Source organism: Sturnus vulgaris, chromosome 6 (genome assembly GCF_052056855.1).
Source record: "Sturnus vulgaris isolate bStuVul1 chromosome 6, bStuVul1.hap1, whole genome shotgun sequence".
Lineage (NCBI taxonomy): Eukaryota > Metazoa > Chordata > Aves > Passeriformes > Sturnidae > Sturnus > Sturnus vulgaris.
The window spans coordinates 14,031,131-14,055,858 of NC_142248.1; the positions used below are offsets into that span (position 1 = coordinate 14,031,131).

General features: G+C 38.1%; 1 protein-coding gene across 2 annotated transcripts in view; it reads left to right on the plus strand.

Annotated features, from left to right (window-relative positions):
* COX16 (cytochrome c oxidase assembly factor COX16) overlaps positions 1-21,889 on the plus strand; it is a 46,745-nt gene extending 24,856 nt beyond the window's left edge. Inside the window, exons 3-5 of one of the 2 annotated variants that reach the window (XR_015804445.1) lie at positions 5,746-5,808; positions 19,544-21,401; positions 21,550-21,889. Coding sequence is in view for 1 of the 2 variants with exons in the window: in XM_014869386.2 (XP_014724872.1) it covers positions 5,746-5,808; positions 19,544-19,669 (189 nt within the window). In the remaining variant the exon portion in view is untranslated. Of the gene's footprint in view, positions 1-5,745; positions 5,809-19,543 lie in introns of both variants that reach the window. The other variant, XM_014869386.2, reaches the window with a different exon arrangement.
* The last annotated feature ends 2,839 nt before the right edge of the window (positions 21,890-24,728 follow it).

The window sequence follows — 24,728 nt, forward strand, 5'->3', positions numbered from 1 at the left end:
TACCTAAGACTGTATGCCAAAGAGCTTGGCATAAGTACAACCCTTGTTGTACCTTACAACCTCTACAAGCTTTGTTCCTTTAATTTCTTAAGTAGAACAGCATTCAGCTTGGCTGTAGTTTACACTGCATTTCCTGAGTCCTGGGATTTATCCTCTCCTGTCTACAGCTTCTCACTCTGCTCATAAACCACAACTTAGAATATTTATGACACAGACTTCTGTAGCAATTTATGGGAGACTTCTCAAGGAAGATTAAAGTTGACTGATCCACTCAAGATTGCTGATTTTCCATTTAGAGGAGTTAGGCATATGATAAACGTTTTCAAAAAAGATACTCTATGGGAGAGCTAGATTTGGTGATTCTGGTTTACTCTTAAGTTTAAAAAATGGGTGGGGAGAACAAATTGAAAAATTTCATAGAAACAGTAATTTTGTGGACTCTGTATTGTGTACAGCAAGAAAATTGTGTCCCATCTATTTATGCTGGGAGGGGCAGATGGAAAAGTAAGAATCTGAATCCTAATTCATGTTCATTAAATTCAGGCCACTGTCTTCTCCCATTTCCAAAGCTGAAATCTTTTTCAGTAAGGTATTATTTTGTGGAGGACGTGGTAGGAACAGAAACTCATGTTTTAGTAAAAATAACCACCTAGTTTCAGAGTGGAACTATCTTCTACTGTTTTCTGGAAATGCTTGCTAGAGGGAAAGTTCTGTAAAAGTTTGGCATAGAAATATTTGGTCAATACATGCCAGGACACAAGTATACAATGTGCTGCACTGACTTATGTGAGAGGAGGCTGTTAAAAGCATAACTTTCTTCTCGTGATGTGGATGTCTCCTGACAGTTTCCTTGTGTAGTAACTGAACCCATCATTTTAGAAGATGTAATATATTCAAGTCTTGGTTTGCTCTAAAGCCCATGGCCACAAATAGTACATGGACAAATAAATAGTAATGGTTATAGCATAGAAAGACTGCTTGTGAAGATGGGCTATTTCAGTTACAGATCCAGGCATATGTGTTCTGTGGAAAATTGGGATATTACCCTGAAAATGAGAATGTGAGTCGACTTGGTGGTCCTCTCTGAATGCTGAATAGAAGTGACACTCCTATTCTGCTTTGTATTCCTGTGTTTCACAGGAACATATAATAATTTGGGTTGGAAGAGACTTTCAAAGGTCTTTTAGTCCAACAGTCCTGCAAGGAGCAGGGAGATCTTCAAGTAGATCAGATGGCTCAGAGCCCCATCTAGCCTGACTTTGAATGTTGCCAGGGATGGGGCATTCACCACCTCTCTAGAAAACCTGAGCCACTGTCTCACCACACTCACTTTAAAAAACTTCTTTCTTATACCTGGTGTAAATGTACCCTTTTTTATCTTAAAACCATCAGCCCTTGTCCTGTTGCTACACACTTTGCTAAAACGTTTGTCTTGTAAGTCCTCCTTACTGAAAGGCCACAATTGGGTTTCCCCAAAGCCTTCCCTTCTCCAGAATGAACAAACCTGGTGCTCTTAGCCTGTCCCCATATGGAGAGGTGTTCCATGACTCTGGACTTCAAAAGGGGTGTAGTGATTGTGTTCCTTTGGTTCCCTTGTGGAAGATCAATCCTTTCCTTATCCTGGAGCTAAAGTTAGTGACATTGACAAATTTCTCAGTCACTCTCTACCGATATTATTTGTTTCTGAGCCAAAATGAGCTGTGGTCAATGAGTATCAATACAAAATTGTTAGCTGGAGAATTTTTTTAGTAGCAGCACTTTTAGGTTTATAACTGTACCAGCAATCCTTGTGTTACAAACAGAAAATCCACTTTACTGAGAGGAGTGTACTTTTTCACAGGGCACTGCAGGAGTCCCTGGTTTGGCAGGGGCTGCAAGCACCAGTTATTCCTGCTTTGCTATGTAATGATGCCTCTTGTCTGCACCCCAAGGTGCACCATTTTTAACACCTAGAAATGCTGTCCAGGTTCTAATTGAAAAACTGAAATGTCAACCTTAAAATGAGAAGTGTCAGCCTCATTTATAAGGTTTTTAGTTACTTAAAGCCTCAAGTAGCTGCCTACTAAGATTTCTAAGAATGTTTCTGTGCTTAACCTCTATTACTTTTAGCTGTTAAGAATCTTTTTAAAGTCTGTTTCTTTGGGAACCTTTTGAAGTTAAGTAAGGGTAAATCTGAAGGCATGGTGGGAGTGTGAAATGGGACAAAATTCTAATTTGAAACCTGGATTCTTAAACCTTTTCTGAGATTTTCTGTATTGCACTTGCCCTTTCAGTTGATGTAATATGAGATAAGCCTGTATAATGCAAAATACAGAGTATGATTTATTCATTTTTGCTGCAAGTGCTAAAAAGGAAAAAAAAAACCTCACACCAGAAAATGAAAATAAGTAAAGCTTTTAAAAATTGTATTTATAGTATTGATTTCAAAGCCTCGCAGACAGCATCTCTGTGAAGGTTTTCTAAATACTTGCATCAAGTATTTCAGTAGTCTTTCAGTAAGAATTTAGTGTGAAGTTTTGCTGTAATTATACACGCACACATCTTTGAATTCCACATTTAGAGACAAAGTTGGAATTTAAATGGATCTTAAAGGAGCAGCTGAGATTTTGCTGAACAAGAAGAGTCCTATAGTGTAAAGGAATATCTTTTCTGTTCCTTCCTGCCTCCTAAATAATGGTGGAGAGGACACTGTCAGGCTGTTACAGCATTTGGGCTTTGCTGCTATCATCATATTTACTAATACAGATTTGTATCCATAATTTAGCTGGAGATCTATTTGCCAGTGCATAGCTGAATACTTCTAGCTCATTTATGAGCAGTGTGTGTTGGCATAGCAGTCATCGTGGAAGCAAAATATATGTTTGTATTTGGATCTTGTGGCAGATGTGTAATACAACAGAGCTACTGCTTTGGCATGGGCACTTTCCTGGCTCTGCCCCCATTTGAAGTGTTCCCTGATTATGATCTGTGATTGTGGCTCATGTTGATGTTTATCTGCCTTTTCAGAATGAAAATAGCATCATTCTGTTTTCAGGGTTTTTTTTGTTGTTCTTGTGATGTTTCAAAGATAGCACAGCATTGTACTCAGTGGAAGCAAAACTTTAGAATACATTTTTTCTCAACTTCTGTATGGATTCCTAAAACGATTTGTAACCCATCCATCTCATCTGGTAGCTGAAAAGCCAGGGTTTGTAATCAAGGCATTAGAAGGTGCAGGTGACTGAATTATTGTGCAGGCTCAAGTATGTTTGAATTATTTTGTGTAGGTACACATGTAGCAAACCAAAAAGATAAAGACAAGAGGAAATGCATACTTGCTTCTCTTTTTTACCTTTTTTTTTTCTTTTTTTGTGGAACTTGGGGCAAAAGAATGGATTTTGCAGAGTGAGTTTAAGATGTGTATGTAGCTTGCCCTCAAAGCAGGGTTTAAGTAGTCTTTCTGGGTAAGTTAATTTGCCATATAAAATTTCTGCTTCCTAAGAAGCAGCACTCTGTTCATTTTGCATTTGCAGGGTATTTTTTAGAAAGAAATTTCAACTAGGCTCCTTCATTTCTGCATTTTTGTTAATATTAAAGCTACAGCATCAAACTGGAATGCTGTGTCTCAGTTTTAGCTGTCTTTGTGCAGGCAGAGGAGAATGAAGGCAGGAGAAAGTCTGAAGATGGAAAGGGCTGGAAGGAAGGAGAAGCAGCAGTAACTGACTATTTGCCTTTGAATTACACAAATGTGGCCATGCAAACACCACCCATTAAACAAATACACTAAAAATTGATAAAATAAAACTTGATAATGGGGATATTGAACTGTCTTTGTAAGTTAGATTCTGGCTGTAGTTAATTAGGTAAAAATGATGTTTCAACCATGATACTTTGCCTTACTATTAAATGAAGGGAAAATGTAGGGTGAAATAAAACTGTTGCTGCCTTACTTACTAGAGCTTTTATTTTCCCTTGTCCATATGGTATTGTGAGAACACAAAGCATAACAAATAGTGTTTGCATTTAGTTCTGAATATAGTGAGGTCCATGATCACTTCTCTCTGTGAAAGCAAGCTTCAAAGCCTGTCTGGCTGCCCAAAGACTTTGCATTTCTGCACGTGATAGATGAGTTTGTTGTTCTAATGAAGCATGGCTGTTGTTGGAGGTCGTGGTCACAGGATAGATGCAATCCATCTTTAATGAGGGGCAGTTCTACAGAGGCCTTGGATGCCAAGACAGAGATGGAGCACTTAATTTTTTATTTGATGTAGAGGGCCAGTGCAGAGACACTATCTTGTTTTATGATTTTTTTTTTTTTTTTAATTACCAGGAGGTGGGAGCTATGTCCGGTACAAACATTAACCATTTTAGATATTTTGGCTTAGGTCCCAAGAGTAATGAGTCTGGAGGTTGCAAATGTGTGTATTTCTATGGCCAGATCGCTGATGAGATAGGGAAATCAAACCTCTGGCCATGCACAGATGGTGTTAGACTTGCCTGTCTGGGCATCCATCCTTAGGAGCTGAGGTCTCACGGGCTGCATGCTAACTAGCAGAGAGTGTCTGTAATCAAGGGGAGCATTATGGCCTAGGGAAGTTCTTCAGAGCAATTCCCATCAATACACATAGTGGATGTGTATTTTAAGTACCTCTGATGAGTAGAAACTTGTGGTAGGGGAAAATCTGAAGGTGGATCTTCTCATTGGCCAGGCGAATTCTCTTAGGTGTATGCCTTCCTTTTTGCTTTCTAGAATACTTGTAGATGTTTGACGTTGGTTGTGATGAGGGTTACTGAGCCCTTTTCGTTCAGATCAAGGAGCAGCAAATTAGGAGTAACAACTTTTCTTCACTGAATTAGTTGTAGTTGGACTAGTGTCCAAGAGATGCAGAACTACACACTTTACCTGTCTCCTTATGCATCTGTTTTGATTTTTAAGCTCTAAAAATGAAATAGTCTTTAGGCAAACTAATTAAGATATCAAATAACTCCACCATGAGAGAACAATGTCTGAATACTGTGTATGTGGCTGTTGGAGAAGAAGGTAAAATGCTTTCTCTAAGCCTGAAGAACGCTAATTATCTTTTGGCCCTTAGCTTCTGCTCTTAGACCTGTGGGAGACAGATGTTATTTAGCAAAGGGAGGGATGAACATCACTTCTTCCGGGCTCAGAAGAAGTTAAAACGTGAAATGTGTCTGCTGTGGCTCATTGACGTGTCTGTTCTTAGATTTGTTCTTTCAAAAAGCATCTGAAAGGTGCCAAGAAACATCAGCACTGTCAGTACAGAATCAAAACTAGGAAAGAGCTGTGTGTTCACCAGCAAATTGGAAATTCAACTCATGCTTAGACTTTGAAAACCAGGATATATTGTATACCTACTCACTGAACTCAACATTAAGGAGTATAGTATGTTACATGATCCCAATTTTATCTTTCTTGTGCTCGTTTCATTTATTTAAGCTTTGTTTAGTTTAGCAGTTTTAAACTAAACAAGTATAGATTTAAGTATCTAAGGTAATGCAAGTGCAGGGCTGTAGTTAAAAATGTGTTTTCCTTTGGAGTTTAATAATTTGGCAGTTGACCTGTTTCTTTTCAGCCTGATCCTTGTGCTGTGTTAATCATCCTGGTATTGGAACAATTGGCACTAAACTCTTTTAGAGGAGAGGAGGGTTTGCCTGTACCAATATTCAGTTTATTTCAGGTTAACGTTTCTTTAAAAAATATTCTTAAAAGCAAACATTTTTGCTGTATTTTTATTTGTCTTTCAGGTTGATCCAGCTTTGAAAGAAAAATTGAAACCAAACACTGTGACACTGGAATCTGAATATGAGGTAAAATAAATTTGTTGCCTGGGGCCCATAACCTTGACTACCCTTGGTTACCCTGGCCACGGGTGGGTCCTATCTGTCCCTAACTAAAATTAGATCAACCATCTGCCTTTGACTCCCTGATGTCCAATAAAAACAAGGTTTTATGTAAAGAAAGGTTTTTGAACACGTAGTGCTTCTTTCTGAACACAGCTTTACTTTGATTTCCAGGTGTCAAGTACAGTGGTACAAATAAATTCACTACTTCTGTGGTTAACCTAGTTTATAAATGTAGAGCTGATGTTGGCCTGAGAGGGAGTGTGTGTGAATGTAAGTCAGCACTTCTGCTGCCTGAGTCTGGATGATCTTTAGACCAAATTACAGAACAATGTGCATGATGTATTTTGTGTTATTTCTTGCTTCTGAAATGTATGTGTATCTTTGAGACAACTGTCATTCCTTTTACATGGTTTCAGAAAACTTTATAGAGAAATAGTTCTCTCTTCCCTCAACATTGCATTTTCTTCAAATATTACTGAGCTCTAAAATGTCTGTTTTGACTCAGTTATCCCAAGTCTCATAAATTTTCAGGCCTACAAAAAGCCATGTTAGAAAAACTGGAAGAAGTCACAAGGGATAAAGCTATTTAAGATTATTCCTAATGTTTTAAAATCAATTGAATCAAATGTCCAACTAACACTTCATCTGCCTCTGTGGCCTTTATGCTAAATACAGATTTGTTTTCTTCCCATACCACATTTCTGTCACAAGCCTTTGAAGATCTTGATTGCACCCATTGCTCTCATAGTTAGGTGTCCAAATGGCAGTACATGGTCTTGATAATAAAATTTTACTATTCTATTACTCTTTTGTGGTTTGTCTGAAATAAAAATAAAACTTACCTTTTGTATTTTCACAGGACTAATTTCACAAAATATTTGCTAGTTTTTACCATTATTGCAAATAGTTTTGGACTCTCCTCTGCTATAAAGAATTGTGATTTCTGATGCAGGGAATAACAAGATGGAAAGTTCCAGTGGAGATTCAAAACTTACAAATCCATTAAGTTCTGATTGCCTCTGGGATTTCTGTCTCTCAGTTTCCATTCAATATACTGTAAGGCTGCTCTGATTTATTTATGTGGAAGAAAAAGTAAAAAGAACCACAAGCAGTAAAAAGAACCACATCTTAAACTCAATACCTAACCTCAAAATCAACAGATCTGTATGCAGATGTACCTTACTTTTTCTTCAGAAGATGAGTAAACAGGTTAAGGATAATATTTAGATAGCCATAATTCCATTATCTTTATGGATAAATCAATGCTAATAAAATATATCTGGCATAACAATATATTACAAGCCTACTTGGATAATGAGACTCCTTTCTGATGGACAGAAATGACAGAAGCAATCTTATTTTTTTCTGAATCTAAACTGTAGATAGTTCCCAGACTAAAATTGTTCCAGAGTAGTGCTTGGGTGTTACAGAGGGCAGATCAGTTCAACAAAACAAATGGATCTGCATAATGAAAATGGATTTGGATTATTGTTTTGAAATCTAATATCAATATATACTTTACTATGGGCACTAACTTGCAAGCACATATTAATTTCTTGCTTCAGTGAAACTTGTAAAACTACCAGCAGTCATGCACATGCTTTGCAGGCTGCCCACTAAGTGTGTGACAATTTTAAGTCACTATTACCTCTATTCTGGTAGACAAAATCTAACCAATCAGCCTGTCACAGCTGACATTTAGGAGAGAGTTGTTTTCTGTGGGCCCCATCTTTTTCAGATTAGAGGGGTTTGGGTGGATGATTTTTCTCCCTTCTTTCTTTTTTGACTTGTCCAAAGCACAGCTCTTAGGAACACCTTCTAATTCAATATATAGGTCACACTGAAGGATTACACTGGTGGCTGTTACTAAATATGCTGTGGTAAGAGATCAAGGACAGTAAAATAAAAGTTGCTGTTTTGATATGTAAAGCCTTATTTTACAATATTATTAGCATTATATTTGCAGCTGTTACTGAGGATACCGTGCCAGCTCCTTTGAAGCGTGGTTGCCTGATACATGCAAATGTCCTTTGGCCCTCCCCAAGACTTTTAAAAATACCTTACTGTCCTTACAGAAGTGTACATATTGCATACATACTGAATTCTTCTAGAATATCATAATTTCTTCTATAAGCATACATATATGCCCTTAGGGGCATATTGCAAAAAAATAAAGACATTTCCAATATTTCAAACATGTTGAAGTCTGCATTTTGTCTCTGATGTGGTGGTCATGGTGATGTAAAAAGTTATAATCACAGACCTAATTTATTGTGAGGAAATTATCATAAAGACCTTCTAATTTACTAAATTACATCTTCTCAAACTATAAAAAGTTTTGTTCATACAGGAATGTTTCTGGTCAGGATACTATTTTGAGGAAGGAAGAATTTACATGTGTAATTCATACTGCATTTCTTGTATCTCAGATCTGTTAATAATGGCATTTATCTTGTGCCTTGGGACATGCCAGAGGAGCAAGCTACCTTTGCATGCACTCTCCATTGTTTATGCATTCCTGTCACACACCTTTGTGTCCTCATATGACCAATTAGTCCCTGCTGCTCCCCTTTGCCTAATAAATCACAGCTCTGTCCACTAGTGATGCTGGTACTAATGTGAATGTAGTTCTGCTGCTGAGCTGGGCCTTGTAGAACACAATGTGAAAAATGTCAAGTGTTTGACTTGTGACAAAAGCCTAGGTTATTTTATTTGAAAGGACAAAAATGCTGTTTGAAAAGGGAGATAAAAAACCTGATTATTATGATGAGTGAAAACCATTCCTGTGGTTGTTTAACAATCGTAGTACATTCTTCTTCATGTGCTTAATGCAGTCTCAAAATAGCATTCCTTATTCTAGCACTTGGTTTCTGTAAAAATTAATGGTTTTACAAACACTAAAAAATCTGGCCTCAGTTACGTCAGACCCCAAAATATAGAATTATTGTAAAGAGTTTTTCTAGCAAATAAAAACTCCCTGAAGAATTTACTAACATTTTGCCATGGAAAAAAATAATTTAAGTTTGAATTAAATATGTGATACTCAGTGGGAATCAATAGCAATTGAAAGTAGAGGGGGAAAAATATCCCAATAAATAAAAAGGTGAAGGATTGCTATGGAAACAGTAAATGAGTTAGTTATAAAGCAGGGGAAGACTGATAAAAGATGCTAAGGGCATCAGAGCTGTCTGAAAAGTAATCTGACAAGGATAGGGGTAAGAGGATGGTGTTGCAGCAAACCAAGAATAAAATAAGGAGGATGTAAAATAATGAGTGACCATGTTGGCAAAGTAGCAACATTCAAAAAACATACCTGTATTTTTTTAGATAAAGCAACTCCTTTGTATTCAAATCAGATGTGCTTCTAAGCCCCTTAATAATCAAACAAGATGTTATTTAATACCTACTAGACTGTGATGGTTTATAGCCATGGTCTAAGAATGGGCTTGGAAGACTTCAGTGGCTGCTGAAAATTTCAGTCTGGGAATCATCACTGGGCAGGAAGGTGATACTAAATTCTGGTTCTTTTGGTATCCAGGTTTTGAATAGGGCTTTAAGAACAGATTAGATTGCAGAACAGGCTGACTGCTCTTAAAAAATTCCTTAAAAGAAACGTAAAGATTTAAATAATATTAAGGGTACTGAGAAGAATGGTGCTTTCATATAAATACTTTTATAGGAGGAAAGTGATAGTGATTGAACATATTTAATTGCAGCAAATATAGTAAAATTATAAGTAAGATCCATTCTTAATTGCTGGGAACATCTTTTGAACACAACAGCAAGAAAAATTAGTCCTTTGTGTTTCAGAATATCAAAACTAAAACTTGAAAGTTTTTCTTCAACTGGTTGAAAGGATGGCATAATTGACATAATATGCTGGTCTGGCTGGTCAGACTAGAGAATGCTGCTTTCTTGACTTAAAGAGTATGAATGTTGAGCAGGTTTCATTCCTTATAATTTGATAAATCACAGAAAATAAACATTAGCTCTGGACAGAAGTTCTTTTAATTGTTTGTCCTGAGAATTACAGAAATGACTTGTAATTGCAGTATTAAAATGTATAATGAGGACAGTTCAAAAATTAAAAGTAGGTATATGGAGAGATGTTTTGGGAACATAACCTATATATTTACTATCTTAAAAGAATAATTTGAATAAGCTGTTCTGAAAAAGGCCACTTATTGCTCATTTGACATAACTTTAGGGATTGTGGTGCCAGATGAAACTTTTTTTCAGGGAGTGACAGTGTAGTAGCACAGTAATTCCATCCAGGTGTGTGGACATCAGGAATGCTCTAGAAAGAAATTCCTGGATGCCAATTGCTGAAATCTTCAAGTATCTTGTTGCTGTCATTATCAGTACCAAAGGATTACTGATTTTGTTGCTGCTCAAAAATTAACAGATTTGTGTACTGAATTGATTTGCTTCAATGTCTGTGGAGATACTGGTGACTAAATGCCTTGAGCTGTTTGAGAGCTTACAGAGATGTTGGGAAAATATCCCTCCTTAGTGACTGTTATGACAATAAATAGGTTGAGATAAATAGAGGTTGAGAGAATTTTTTCTTCTCCCTTTAATCACTCTCTTCCTTCCACGTGCTCTTCTTTCTTGGTACATTGTCCAGCCTAGCCATTAGGTTCTGACTGCCCTCCAGGCTGTGTCTGGGACAAGCTAAGTTTCTTGCATTTCAGTTTATTCACATGTGAAATGTTCTTTTAGGTTTTTATTTCATTGTAAGTCTTCAGCACAGTGTTTTGTAGAGAAGTACAAAGTCATGTTACTTTATCGTCAATAGAAACTGCCATGGTAAAGAATTTTAGTTCAAATAGTTTGTGTTAGACATTTTATTCTGAGTGGATGTACAGTCCATAATCCACCTACAGTTTTGACCTTTTCTTCTTGACATCTCAGTAGTTTCCTGTACCATAGTTCAATGTGTTCAATCTATAAACTATGTTCATAGTTTTTCATAGAGAAGCACAAGAAGGTGGAGCTTGGTGGTGGGTTTGGCACAGGAAGATTTGTGATGGAAAAGCCTCTTGCAGGAAGAAAGTGTCCAGAGTAAAGTTCATAGGGTATCACTTTTTACTGCTTTTTACTGTTATTTCTGGACTGCATCTCTATTTATAGTCCTGTAAATTCTTTCCTGGTCATCTCTTAGCACAGGATTTTTCCTTAACTGAGAACTGTTTCTTTCATATGTGTGTTGCATTTGCACTTTCCCCATCCAATAAGAAGACACTGATGTCTCATAGATGGAAAACAAGGTGAGTGATTATCAGTCAGACAGCAAACATAGTTGGGACTGTTGCAAATAATCTCTTTTAATCCTTCACTCTTTCTCCTCTTCAAAACAGAATCCTTAGTACCAACTTGCATTTCATGTGTGCTTTCTTGGTTTTTAATGCCACATGAATTGACCAACTCCTACCATCCTAGGCCAACACTATGTGTTGTCTCAGTCACAAAAAGCCCCAAAAGTTTGAGTAGGGCAAGTTGTATGCACACATCATGGCTGAATTCTTCCATTTATTGTGTTAAGGAATGCTGCTAGCTTCTGCCAGGCAGCCAGTATGGGGAGCTTGTACAACTGGCTAGGTGAAAATGTTAAACATTCTGCCTTGCTGATGGGCCTCCAGTGGGGAATTGTTGGATCTTTGGTATGAAATATGAAGTAACTTTGGTGTAGGGTGTGGGAATTCAGCTACACAGCTGAGGCCATGTATGTTTCTCTCATTGTCTCCTGAAGATGATACAACAAAACACATAATTTTGAAGGAAGTTCTTGTCTCAGCAACCAGGCAAAGTGGCTTTCTGCAAGAAAATCCTCCTGTTTGTTTTTCTTAGATTTTTGTATCTTTTTTTGGCCAATTTTTGGAACATTTTTGTGATTGTCAGTGTACTTCCACATGATGTCCACATGGACAATCAAATCTAAATGTGAAATGTTTTAAAAAATTGTTATACAATTCTTGCATGTTCTTTGCTTCTCAAATTATTGTTACCCATCATTATTTAATGTTCAAACTATACTACAAAAATGTACTCTGTTTTAGCAATTTACTGTCAGAGAATGGGTTACTGCTTGTCCTAACAGGTGTACTGATCAAACAGAAAAAATTATATACAAGATTCTCGTGGAGGCTGACCATGGAGTGTGGGCAATTCTTAGCTAAATAATCAAATTTCTAAAAACTGAATGGAGACGTTCCCAAGTTTAACCCCTGATTTCACTGCATGTCTGATAAAACTTGGTATTTGCCCAGGTATAGCTGGGAGGCATCACTGAGAAGTTCAAAGGCTGAGGAAAATAGTGTTGGTAATTCAATATGTGATAATCCATCTTGCTCATAGCATCTTCCCCTCAAGTCATTGGAGAGCCAGTGTCCCCCTGTGCCATATTACAGCTCCAACATAAAGTCTTTAAGCACAATGCAGTTCAAAACCAAAATACCTTCCAGATCTAGAAAGAGCCCAGACCTTACCTTCTAAAACTTCATCTTCATGCTTGTAAAAGTTTTAAAAATGGCTTGATCTTTCTAAGACAGAAGTATTTCTGATTTGATTTGAAGACTTGTTGGTTCTGATAGAATGAAAGGTACAATTACATATTATTTGTGAACTGTACATTCAGAAGTATTGCTGAGAAGTAGCTTTACTGTTACTGGCAGTACAGTACAGGAATAACACTCCTATTACTGTGTTCATCAATCAGAAAGGGGATGTTAGCCACAGAGAAGAAACAGGAGGATTTTTTTCCCTTATGAAACATTGCCCAGCAGCACAAATCAAACAGTAGCCATGGATGTTACTGAAAAACTATTTATGGCTGAAAGATTTGAAATTGCCCTGTTAATATTTTGCCCAAATCATAGTTCCTCAACAGAAGAAAGCATTCTGTTTCAGCATATAAATTGATAAGTAAGTTCTGGAAGAGAGGTGAGTGGAAAATCAGCAGGGAAGTGTAGATGAGAAGCAGAAGTCCTAAACTACACTGTGTGAATGTTACCTGAACCAACTGAGACCAGGGTTAAGGGGGAGCATGTGAGAGGCAGGAGATTGAGCCCACCCATTCAGAAGGGTCAACTGCTTGGTAAAGTTGACTGCTGATTTAAGGAGTATGATTACTTTAAAGTAGTTACTTAATGGCCTGGATTTAAATTTAATTTGCCACTGTTGTTGTAAACCTACTCTAGGTGTTTCTTTTCTTATGCCCACACACTTCTGTTAGTAGTTTCATGGTGGTACCTGATCGTTTCTTGTTGTGGTAATCTCTTAGCCCTTTGCTGTGGTATTCATTGCAGCTTTTCCCTCTCACATAAGAAATCTTGTTTTTCATATCTCTTCAGAAGGAAAAACACCATGTGTGACTCATGGGTCTCATATTTTTTTTATCCTGGTACACCTCATCCTTTTTTTATTAGAGGATCTTTTTATCTTTATTAGAAGGACAGACTGTGCCAGATTTTATATCCAGAAGGTAAAAAAATTGTCCACACTTCCAAGTATCCATAGTCTTAGGAAGTTGTTTGAAGTAAATAATTTCTGTGGTGTCAGGAGGGCTTTCTGTGCTGCAGATAGGGACCTGTTGTAGAAACCTGTATGCTCATCTTAGCAGCAGCAGAACTGTCATTTTTTAGTCTTACTGATCTCCTGCACTGTTAAAGATCACATATCCCCTTCAGTCAAGTTTACCTTTATTTAGTTGAAAAAGATGCTGCAAACATCCCAAAAGTCTGTCCCTGGCTGCTCCTATTTTAGAGACTTGTCCTGCAGTAACTAGGACATCCCTTTTCAAAGTTTAATATCATATAAACTTAGCAAGACCAAGCAGTCACATTTAGGAAATTCCTTGGTCCTGTTGACATGGCTAGGTCTCCCAAGTAGTGAATTTAGGGATAAATCTTAGTAAGCAGCACCTGTCTTTCTAGGGCAGATTAACCATAGCTTGAGAAAACTTTCTATACGAAAGAAGTGAAAACTATCCTAAATGTACTTAATTGCTGAATTAAAAGTGGAATTTGCTGAATATAGGATGTTTGGTCTTGAAGTTGTACTATTGCACTTGTGCTATTACTTATGTTGGACCTTTCTGAGTTACATTTTTGCTTAGGAAAAGAAGATACACTGAAAGTAAATGAACCATGCATGCATTCTGTTGACTTTATCATAAAACTTGTGAATCTTTTGGTCTGAGAAGTCCATCTTGGGTGATCTGCAGGTGTAATGCATAAATGGCACTGGATTCTCTTCTGAGATTTAATGTGTTTTTTAAGAGATTCTGACTTTTAAGAAGGAAAACTGCTTGTAATTGTACATTAGGAGGAAATCTTGGCAAGGCCTAATTCCTGATGGAAGTCTGTCTTGTGTTATTTTCTCTTATGTTAAAAATTCAAGGCTGTGTAATCATGTAGTTCTAACCAGGTGATATAATTGTTTAGTTTACTGAGCACTTTTTATCACTGTATCACCTTCACATAAAACTATGAGAGTACTCTGTGAACATTAATTAAACTCTGTGACACCTCTGAGGTGGAGGCAAGTTCTGTTTGCATGCTTTGCACAGGGAAGAGGTTGCACAGACAAACTGGTTGTTCAGTTCCTCAATACACATCTTCTGTGACATAGTCACTCTATGTGACTCAAATGTTTCTCTTCTCTCTCCACCCAATGTTTCCTTCAATGTTTCCATAGTACTGTGCTTATATAGGATTTGTTCATAAGCAGTATGAATTTATTTTCCTAACCTATTTTGTTTTTTCTGGTTGGAGCACAGCCCCACATTGTTGAATTGGCATAATTAAAAGGGAAATAATGCATGGGGAAGGAGTGTCTTAAACCAGTTCACCATAGGTTTATTAACTGTGCCATAGATGAATGCCATTGGATCCCATTGAATTAAGCAACAAAACCTCTATTGGTTTTGGCAGTCTTCAGCAAAGCCAAAAGGAGAAGCAGCTCTTTGCATGCTTACATGCCCCCACAGTTCTTCCCTTAATGAACAAAAAAGAGTCTTACTCTGGCCATAGCTTGCTGCTTACTAACTTGCTTGTTTACTAATATCATAAAAATTAAACATTCCCTAATTGGAAAAAAATACTTCTTTTTAAATTGAATATTCAATCACTAATCATGGACTATTAAATCCCAGATTATTAAATCACTAATTGCAGATATTAAGTTATGGCACTTCCTAGGCAAAGTAAGTAACACCCAGTTTATATTAAGAAAAGGAGATGTCAAAAAGATGGCTCTGGCAAAGAGTTACAAAAAAGCCCCCACTAAAGCTGTATCAAGGTGATGATGTTCACATTTTCAGTCATGCACAAGACAGCAGATTCAGTATTAGCTGTAATTCTGTACCTCTTAATCTGTATATCATTCTAGAGCTCCTCAATATACTTTTTGTCTCTTCAAGCTTTTTTGACACTTAAAAAACAGACTGCTCAATTGGTTTAATTCTTTCACTGCCTCTTACAGCCGTGAGAATATTTTTCCCTGGCTCATCTTTTGTCTGCAAATGGGTTTGCTTCCTATAATGATAGGAAATAATAGGAAATGTCTCTATATCAGAGCTATTTCTTTCTGTGGTGTTCATCACCGAATTTATTTTATCAAGCTGTAAAGTAAACAGGATTCTCTTATCCCTCCTTTCACATGTGAGAAACTGAGACTAAAGCCAAGCATTTTTTGCAAGCAGCCACCTTGAATTCACTCAGCCTGAACAGTAATAATTCTAAATTAATTTCTGCAGACTTCAGTATTGTGGCATGAAGACTATCCTACAAGAGTAGAATTCAAACTCTTTTTAAAATGTTATATTATTTTAAGGCTGTCAGAGGCTTAGAACTTCTACTTAAGGCAGGCATTTGAACCAGTAATTAAGAAGTGAAGGTCTTTTTATGTCCTTTTTGGTACCATTGCACCAGTCAAGCTGTTTAACAAGTCTTAAAAGTCAAGTGTGGCGAACAGTTGAACACACTTTTCTTTTTCTCTGTGCCTGTCTGAGTAACTGCATTTTTTTCCTTGAATTTACAGCTTCTGTCAGTCCTGTACTCTTAAGAGGCAGTTTAGCTGATTTAGGGAGTGAATCAGTAGATTTAATGGACTATACTGATCTTACTTTAAACAGCTAATTTTCAATATCCTTCGGGCTATTTGAGACAAGCAGGAAAAGTGCTGCTGATCTGATCTGATTACATTTCATTGTAGTCTCCAATGATTGAGTGTTCAGTACATTTGAACTGGGAGAAGTCTTTTGATTTTTTAGCCTTCCAGTTAATATGAATTTCAGTTTAGTAAAAGCTGGAAGTAGTTTAACATGTGACATGATGTCTTCATAAAGTTAGGTAGGCAGAGTCCAAGTGACTAAAATGAAAAAAAGAAATAAATTAAGAAGACCTAGCCAGATAGAATGAAAGATGTTGACTTCAGCTTTATCTGAGAGCCAAACTACCTGCTTGTCTGAATTCTCACTGCACAGCTCAGGCAATCTGTAGGAGCTGTGTAACTTTGCAGCTTGTGCTGCACCTAATTAAGAGGACTGTCAATCTGGTCTTACTCTCATCACTGAGATGAATTTAAAATGTAGCTATGTGCATGTCATTAGCCTACATCTAATGCAGCTATTTATTCTGGGCTGATTCTGTTGTAAGAATTTTCGTGTCAGTGGCCAAGCAGCACGGGTGGAGTTTTACTCAGCTGTGTGTGAGCTCTGTCCTGGTTTAACCCCACGCCACGCCCCACGCAGCCGCTCACTCGCTTCCCATGATGGGATGGGGAGAGACTCGGAAGGGTCAAAGTGAGGAAGCTTAGAGAGTGAGATAAAGACAGAGTAGTAGCTAAAACATAAGGTGCTGGTGTAAGCAAAGCAAAACCAGGAATTCATTTCCCCGTTCCTGTGGGCAGCAGGTATTCAGCCATTTCTGCAAGAGCTCCATCACATCTAAAGGTTGCTTTGAAAGACAAACTCCATCTCTCAGAATGTCCCCTGTTCCTTCTTCTTCCCCAGCTTTACATGCTGAGCACGGTGCCTTATGGTGTGGGCTATCCCTGTGGTCAGCTGGGGTCACCTGCCCCAGCTGTGTGTCCTCCTGTGCACCCTCAGCTCGCTGACAGGTGGGGTGGAGTGAGAAGCAGGGACAGCCTTGGCACTGTGTGAGCTGCTCAGCACTAATGAAAACATCCCTGTGTTATCAACACTGTTTTCAACACAAATCCAAAACATATCCCCATACTTGCTTCTGTAAAAATTTAGCTCTACCCCATCCAGAAGAAGCACAGATGTATGTGAAAATAGTTATTTAATAGGAAAGCACTGCAGAACAGATTTTCACCTTTCAGTGGTGATATTCCTTCTTATGTTTATCCACATGCAACAGGAATGCTCTGTTATTCCAAAATTGGGTGGCATCAGTTCAGAAAGTTGGTATGTCAAATCACTTTGCCTTCTGATAACTATCCCATAAACTAAATTTTTGCAGATACTGTTCCATGGTAGTAAGGAAGGTGCTTTCTTCTTGAATTGCAGTAAGATACTACAAAGTGTTTATACATGACACAAAACGTTAATGATCTCTATAAATATAATGATAATAAAAAAATATAGTCTTCCTATGTATACATTAGAACCTTTATTTCTTTATATTTAAATTAATGAATAGATCTCATTTGTCATCTCAGGCAATGCCATTCAATGCACATAACCCGTGGTTGTTTTATTCTGTCAGTGTACCCCAGTGTGTTTTCTAGGTACCATTATGATTTCTATTGGAAACTGACAAGATACTTTCTGGTACTGGTTTGTTTGGATACTGTAGTTTTGAAATGCTTCCTGTTTTTGACAAACCTCCTCTTTGTAAAGCCTTTGTGAAGTTTCAGGGACAAATTAATATGAACTCTTTTGTCAAGATCATCAGTACACATCTCCTTTGATAGACTTCTTTATGTAGCTTATCTTTAGATACCACAAGTTTTGTTGCACTTACTTTAAAAGTTGATTAATGTTCAGGCTTCAGGAGACAAACAGTTTTGGAATAGTTGAATCCTCACAGGTGTGTTATACCTTTGTGTTGAATTAAATTAGCATGCATTCCTTCTGTTAAATCACAAGGTTATTTTAAGTGTAGTTTCCTTGAAGCTTCCATTAGACTCGGATATTAAATTCTGAATTTGCAATCAGAGGGGCAAGTCACTGTTGTGTGGGATGATGAGTACCTTTCCTCCCTTCTCTCTCCTTCCATGTCAGCTCAGATCCCTTCTGGTTGAAATGAAGTACCAGCTAAGCATAAGATGTATAAAGTAATGAAGACAATTCTTCAGAAAGACCTATGCCAACTCTACTGTACAAAAAATTCAGTTGCTCCTACCTTGTGAAAGTCTGCTATGTTTGTGCATGTGTTCTCATACATCTTCTGTAGAGCGTTGCCTAATTTCTTTTGATATCTGACTAACCTCATTGCAATTTCCTCAATTGTAGAATTGTCAAGAAACTTTTACATAACATGAGCTAATAGCAGCAGGTCTATTCTGTTATAGCTGTTGAATTTTTCTGCAACTATTATTCAAGTCCCTGGGTGTTTGCCACTTTTTTTAATGATTGATAATGGACAAATTAGGCCACAGGCTCAGGGCAAGATTAAGTATTTTCTGGTGTATTTTTAATCATTTGCTGAGATGAGGCCTTGATCACAGGTCAGGTTTAAGTCCCACTGCAGTACATATCATTCATTACTGGAAGGCAGGGTTGCCCTGTTTGGTAGGGTTTAGGACAGCACTGATTCTGGCAGTGGTGCAGACTCTCTCCTCAGTCTCCCCATCATGTGCAATGTGCTGTTCCACAGTTGGCATGGGAGACTTGAGCTCTGTGTCCTGGGAAGGGACAGCTATGCCTGTGCCAATAGGACTGTGAAGATTCAATATGTGTTTGTGTTCTTGACTGCAGCACATGGTGGGTGAGGTCAGAAGGGCACCTGTTCTTCATTTTTGTCGCCTCTGAGTCGTTGGTAGTTCTGAGGGGGGATGAATGAAGTAGGCAAGAAGGCAATTAAATCTAGTTTTTCAATACCTGACAGTTCAGTCAGCATATCTCATGTATGACTAAGAGGCCTGTCTGTGGTGCTGGGTACCATGGGAAACTAGTCAGCAGAAAGCATTGCATTGCTCTCTCGAGTTGAAACCACATGGATTGAAGGCGTTTGCACCATTGCTGTCTCTCTTGGTGCTAGATAATGAATCTTTTCCAGCATGCTTTGTGTTTTTGCTGACAGGATACTTCAGCTCACTAATTGCTAATCCTTCTATTTGAGCTCTACCAATGCTTGTCATTCCTACTACTTCAGTGCTTGGCAGACTTGCAGTTGAAGAACAGATCTGGAAAATGAGGTGAGAGGAGAAAAAATGAATACAAGGTATCTTCAGTCTTGCTCAGATGCTGCAGTGCTTCCTGTGCTTAAGTGTTACTTACCTGCTGACAAGCAGATGCAGTAATGCCTGTCTTAGTCATTTATGCAGCTATATGGATAACTACTAGGTTTTTTTCCTTCTTGTTGAACTTCTCATGCAGGGTAAATGAAAGTTCATCAGCCAAATGGTGATACTGAGTTTCTGTTGAAAAAAGAAATAAATTTGGAACCATATGTACTTTAAATCATGGATCTGTTAAGATGACCCTGTTATTTTTTCTGTTTGTCTGCAGAAGCTGGAAAAATCTAACTTGGATAACTGGGAGAACATCAGAGGACCCAGTCTGTGGGAAGATTCCAGGACGGTTCAGAAACAGCGGCGAGAGGCTCTCCGCCTCAAGACAGAGTCTCAAGACTGAGCAAGCCACCTTTGGTGCCTCTGGAAAAAAAAAAGTCTCAGGCTGGACTGTCTTAATTTTTAATCCAGTGTCAGGAACAGACATGGGAGAGTTTGCACTGAACAATTCAGCTGGTGTATATATAAGTAATTATGAGATCAGTCCAAAAGGCACTGTATGATATGAAGCTCTTTGCATCCATTTGTGTAGAGTACCACAGGCCGTGTATGTGAATTTTCAATTAAAAAAAGCTGATTATTCTACTGAGAATATCCCATTGTTTTTCAGTCTCTAACATTCAAAACTGCTTCAGCAAGGAATAACATTTCAAGAGTCACTTGTCAGTACCAGAAGTTGTCATCCTAATGAGAATAACAGTGCTGTCATCTAGATGTGTGTGACCAGATAAGTGCTGCTTCAGGGAGCCCCTGCATGACTTCAAGCTCTTTAGCTTGGAAGGGACTCCACAGGCATATGAGCTGTTCAGAACAATGAGTCCAATTTTGGCTAAATAATGGTCTTGTGTTTCATTTCCAGGGACTGCATAAAGGCGTGTACTGAGTGTCAGCTGATAATTGGTCAAATAACGTTTGTTTAGCAGTGGTTAAATTTCTGTGATTAGTTTATTGATACCTTCATGCAGGCTGGACCTCTGCACTGGAACCTCTCAGTTTAAGTTGGAAGAACCCTTCCTCCCAAAGAGCTGTGCTGCTTCTCTGTGAGTAAATATTGTAGCAGAATCTTCTTGAACCACTACATAGAGGCAAAGTTCATCTTACATGTATTATTACATGTATATTTGTGCATGTGCATAGAAATTCTTTATGTTCCAATCAGTTCTTCTGAAATGCTTGTCTTTTTATATTTGTCTTTGTGTGCTAAATAATAGAGGACGTTATGCTAACATTCAGGAACCCTTCTGCTGAGAGAGTTCAATGAAGAAGCATCTACTCAATTTTTCAAATGAAATGACACTTTTGTAAGGTGTTGCAACAGATTTATGAAACTCCTCATCAGAGGAATGGAGCAGTAGAGCATACATTAGCAGCAGATTCTTGTTTCAAAACTCTCAGTGATGCCTATATGTAAATCCTTTTGGAACTGTCTTTGGAAAAGGTGTGGCCTTCCTCCCTTCTGCAGGATATGTCAAATGTAATCTGTATGTCCTTTTGGACACTTTTTTAGGGTAGGCTCCTTGCCCTCATGTAAATCTTCTCAGCACTTCATTTTCTTTAGATTGTCAGTGGTGAGGCCCAGTCTTTCAGTCAGGAAGAAGTATAAAGGAATTCAAAAAGCATCACATAAAATATCTTAGGCATGTTTTGTGTTTTCAAAAAGTGGTGGATGAAATCTGGAACAAAGTTGGAGCTTTGTGTTTGCCTGTTTCCCTGTTCAATGTCATAGGTATCTCTGCTTCTAAATCAAAGTATGAACAAATTAAACCACCCAGGAGAGGAATAAGAGGAACAATGCAAGAGTAGATAATAATAAATGCTATAGGGGAACCAGTGAAAAACTAGAATACAGAGGCATTAAGCTGTGCTAGACCTAGATAAGGAGGAAATTGGTTTAATTTTTTTTGCCATTAGGCAAATAAAATATAAATATGACAAATAAGGACTAATTAATACTGCATAACTTGTTAAGCACTTTTTCAACTCTTAAATTCAAGTTCAGGTGCCGTTCCATTGCCTGCAAGATTGATCACTCAAAGGACATCAGAGCTTTGGCTACACTGACAGTGTTCTCTCAGGTAGGACTCTTGCTGCATCACTGCTGCTGTTACAGTGAGAGCTGGACCCTTGGAAATATATCTTTACATTCCCCACTGGTGTGGGCTCTGCAAATTCACTGCCTTTTTGAGAGGATGCACATCTTCCTTTTCCCTGCTTTGATTGAAGGAGAATGGAAGCTGCCATTGCTTTGCATATGGAGAGGCGTGCTCAGCTCCCAGGCATGATGGCTCACAATATGGACCAGTGCTGCTCCTGAAATAAACACAGGGATTTCTAAGAACAGCATGTGTAGGAGAAGCAGCCCCTTTCCCCCACAGGAAGAAGCAAAGATATTTCTCTTGCATGAAGCCCTTAAGCTTATCAGTTTTCTTGATGAACAAAACACTCACTGAAATATCCTGTGTATTTTTAGTAATTTGATATTCTGCAAAGACTGTTTTGGGAATGGTCATCTTATTTCATCAGGTTTGGAATGTAGTTGTAAATAAATACTTATATGGAGCAATTTCTTATGTCATATCTTAGGATCAGATGTTAGTTGATTGTTTGCTGGTTCTGGGGTCCCTCTGCCTTTCCCTTTTTCTTAGGCACTAAATCCTGTCTTTTCAGAGGGCATATTTGTAAGTACCTTTGAAGTGGCCTCTCTGGAAAGTAATGGATTTATCTTAGCATCTCTGAGAAAAAATGATATGCAGTTGGAAAACTTTCCAACTTGGCTTTTTCTTCACCTTCCCCTTTAGAAGACAGCTATATCTATTGATCATCCACTAAAATAAAAACCCACCATGTTATTTAATGTTGACTTATTTTAATAATTTTTTTTAATGTTGACACATTTGTGAATTACAAAAAAGCCCTGAACCAACAGTAGCTGGTACAGAAGCTGTACTTTTCATAAAATGGGAAGGGCCATTTCAACAATTCATCTTTATTGCCATGCATTGAACAATGGCTTGATGTTTTATGCTGTGCTTTTCTTACCCATTGAATTGGAAATAATACTTTTGAAAAGCATGTTGAGAACCAGTTAAGTCTCTTAAGTTGTCATGCAACCTTGAGTAGAAGGCACTCCAGAAATGTGGAGAATTATAGTTCATAACAGTAGCAAGGAGATGCAAACTTCAGTTAGTTCAGAATTCATGCTCAGTTTGGGTGCTTATTTGAGCTATCCTTTTGAAAGCCAGTTAGAGCACTTCTAGTTATCTCTAAGGCTCCTGAAGACAACTTTTTTCAGCTCCTGAATCATAATTCTAAACATCTGTGAGTGGAGGGGGTCACAAGTAATTAAGTACTTGTCAGTCTGAGATGCTGATTGACATTTTTGCGTCCTCTTTCGTAAGTGGCATACACAGTTCTGAGGAGAATGAAAACAAGGCTTTAGTGAGAGGTGTTGTGTATTACAAAGGTAAAAGAGAGGACTGAACAAGCCAGATCTTCTAATCAGTGTTGCTGAAATTAGAAATAAAAGAAGCAAGCCTGGCCAGGTGTCTTGTGTGTATGCGGGCTGAAAAATCAGTTTCAAAATCGCTGTTCTGACAGTAAAGAAGGTGTTTATCTCTCAGTGAAGCTGTAGCAAGGGTGGTCTTTGAGATCTTCCATTACAAGAAAAGCATCAGGACAGAGAATTGGAAGAAATTTGGGGCACCTGTCTCCAGGACAGAGGTCAGCATAGCACCACAGGTACGTGGGAATCTGCCTGCATGGTTCCTGGTGGCAGCTGTCTGCAGCTCAAAATGCTGCCCAGACCTCTGTGTGAGATCTGCCCTGTGGATCCTGCTTACTGAGAGCTGTTTTCCTACAGCACTTTGAATCTACAGATGCATGAGTGACCCAAAATGCTCAATATCTCATCTGTAACAGATGAAGGAGTAAAAGCTGTAGCTGCTGTGATGCAAAAAAGCTTTCAAAACTACTGAATAGCACAGCAGTTGAATTTTGAAGTTCCTAAATACATCTGGAGGAGCAGTTGGATATTAAAAACTTACAGAATCAGAATGCAGAGAGCAATCTTGCTGATGGTGATCTTCTAAGTTCTTGAAAAAGGGTCTAGTACCCAAAAAAGATAGGTGATGGTGTAATAAGACATGAGTGATGGGAGGTTTAGATCAGAATATAGAATGCAGAAACTTCTGAAAAGCAACTTAAGTCTGTCCCATCATCAGCTGGGGACTAGTGCAAAAGGCAGAGGAAAAAATCCATTTCTTCACAGAGAAGCAGCAATTTAGAGAAATTTGAATGTCCGTGCTCATTGGATGTTTTACACGGACACTTTGTGTTTTGCTGTGCTTGCTGGTGTATAGGTGAAACTCTAAACAGTAGTTTTTACCATGTGAAATAACTACACAGACCTGTACTTCTTGATGATCTTGCCTTTGCATTTCTAGCTTGAATCCAGGGCAAGTTTCATTTTATATTCTGTATTTTTCAGCAAGAAATGGGAAAGCCAAATATTATCCTTTGCTACTAACTATGTCCACTTGGGAAAAAAATTAAAAAATAAAGAAAGAAAGAAAGAAGGGCATGATTTGAAGTCTTAGGAAAGCAGAATAACTATTTTTACATGCAGATGGTCAAGGAATTTTCCTCAAGGCTTTTATGGTTAGAAGAGCTGCTTTTTGCCAGTGTTTTCAGTGGAAAACCACCTTTCATCCTTCAGTGCAGTAAGGTTCACAAAAAATTTCCACTCTTATTTTAGACTAGTGAAGTAGAAGCCTTTAATCAAAGGAGGGTAATTGCTTAGTGTTAGGCCTTCATTTCTTACAAGGGCTTGCAACCAGGCTCAGCCAACACACAGATAGTCTCTAGACTTAGAAACAAAAGCTCCATACAAGATGTTTCCCTTAAAACTTGTACTCTCCCCAGGAGCCAAAAGCAGTCTTTCATACCATTGGAATCAGACTGACCATATTTTCTTGTTAAACACATGTTTTAACTGCATGTGTAACTGTCTTGCTTAACACAGGCAAGCCAAGTTTCACCCTCACTGTTTCCATGCTGCTTGGGACGTGTTAAAATCAAATGCTACCAAAGCAGCAGGTGGTAGTAGCTACAGAAAGGGCACATGAAATATGCTTATACATTGCAAATGTGCACAGTGTGTGTCATAGTCACAGGTTCCTTGAGAAAGGAAAAAAAAGCCCATAAAATACATCAAAAATGTCCCCCAGAAATAAGGACATACATTGCCATGTAGAAGAAATTCATGCCCTTTCACCTGGCATATTTGGAGCCTGGCATGATGTGCCTCAGCTGGTGGAAAAAATGACCATAGCTTTTTAGCATGTCTGTTTGAAGGCAGTTAATGAGATCCTGGATGTTCAATACCAGCTCCATGGTGTGTGTTC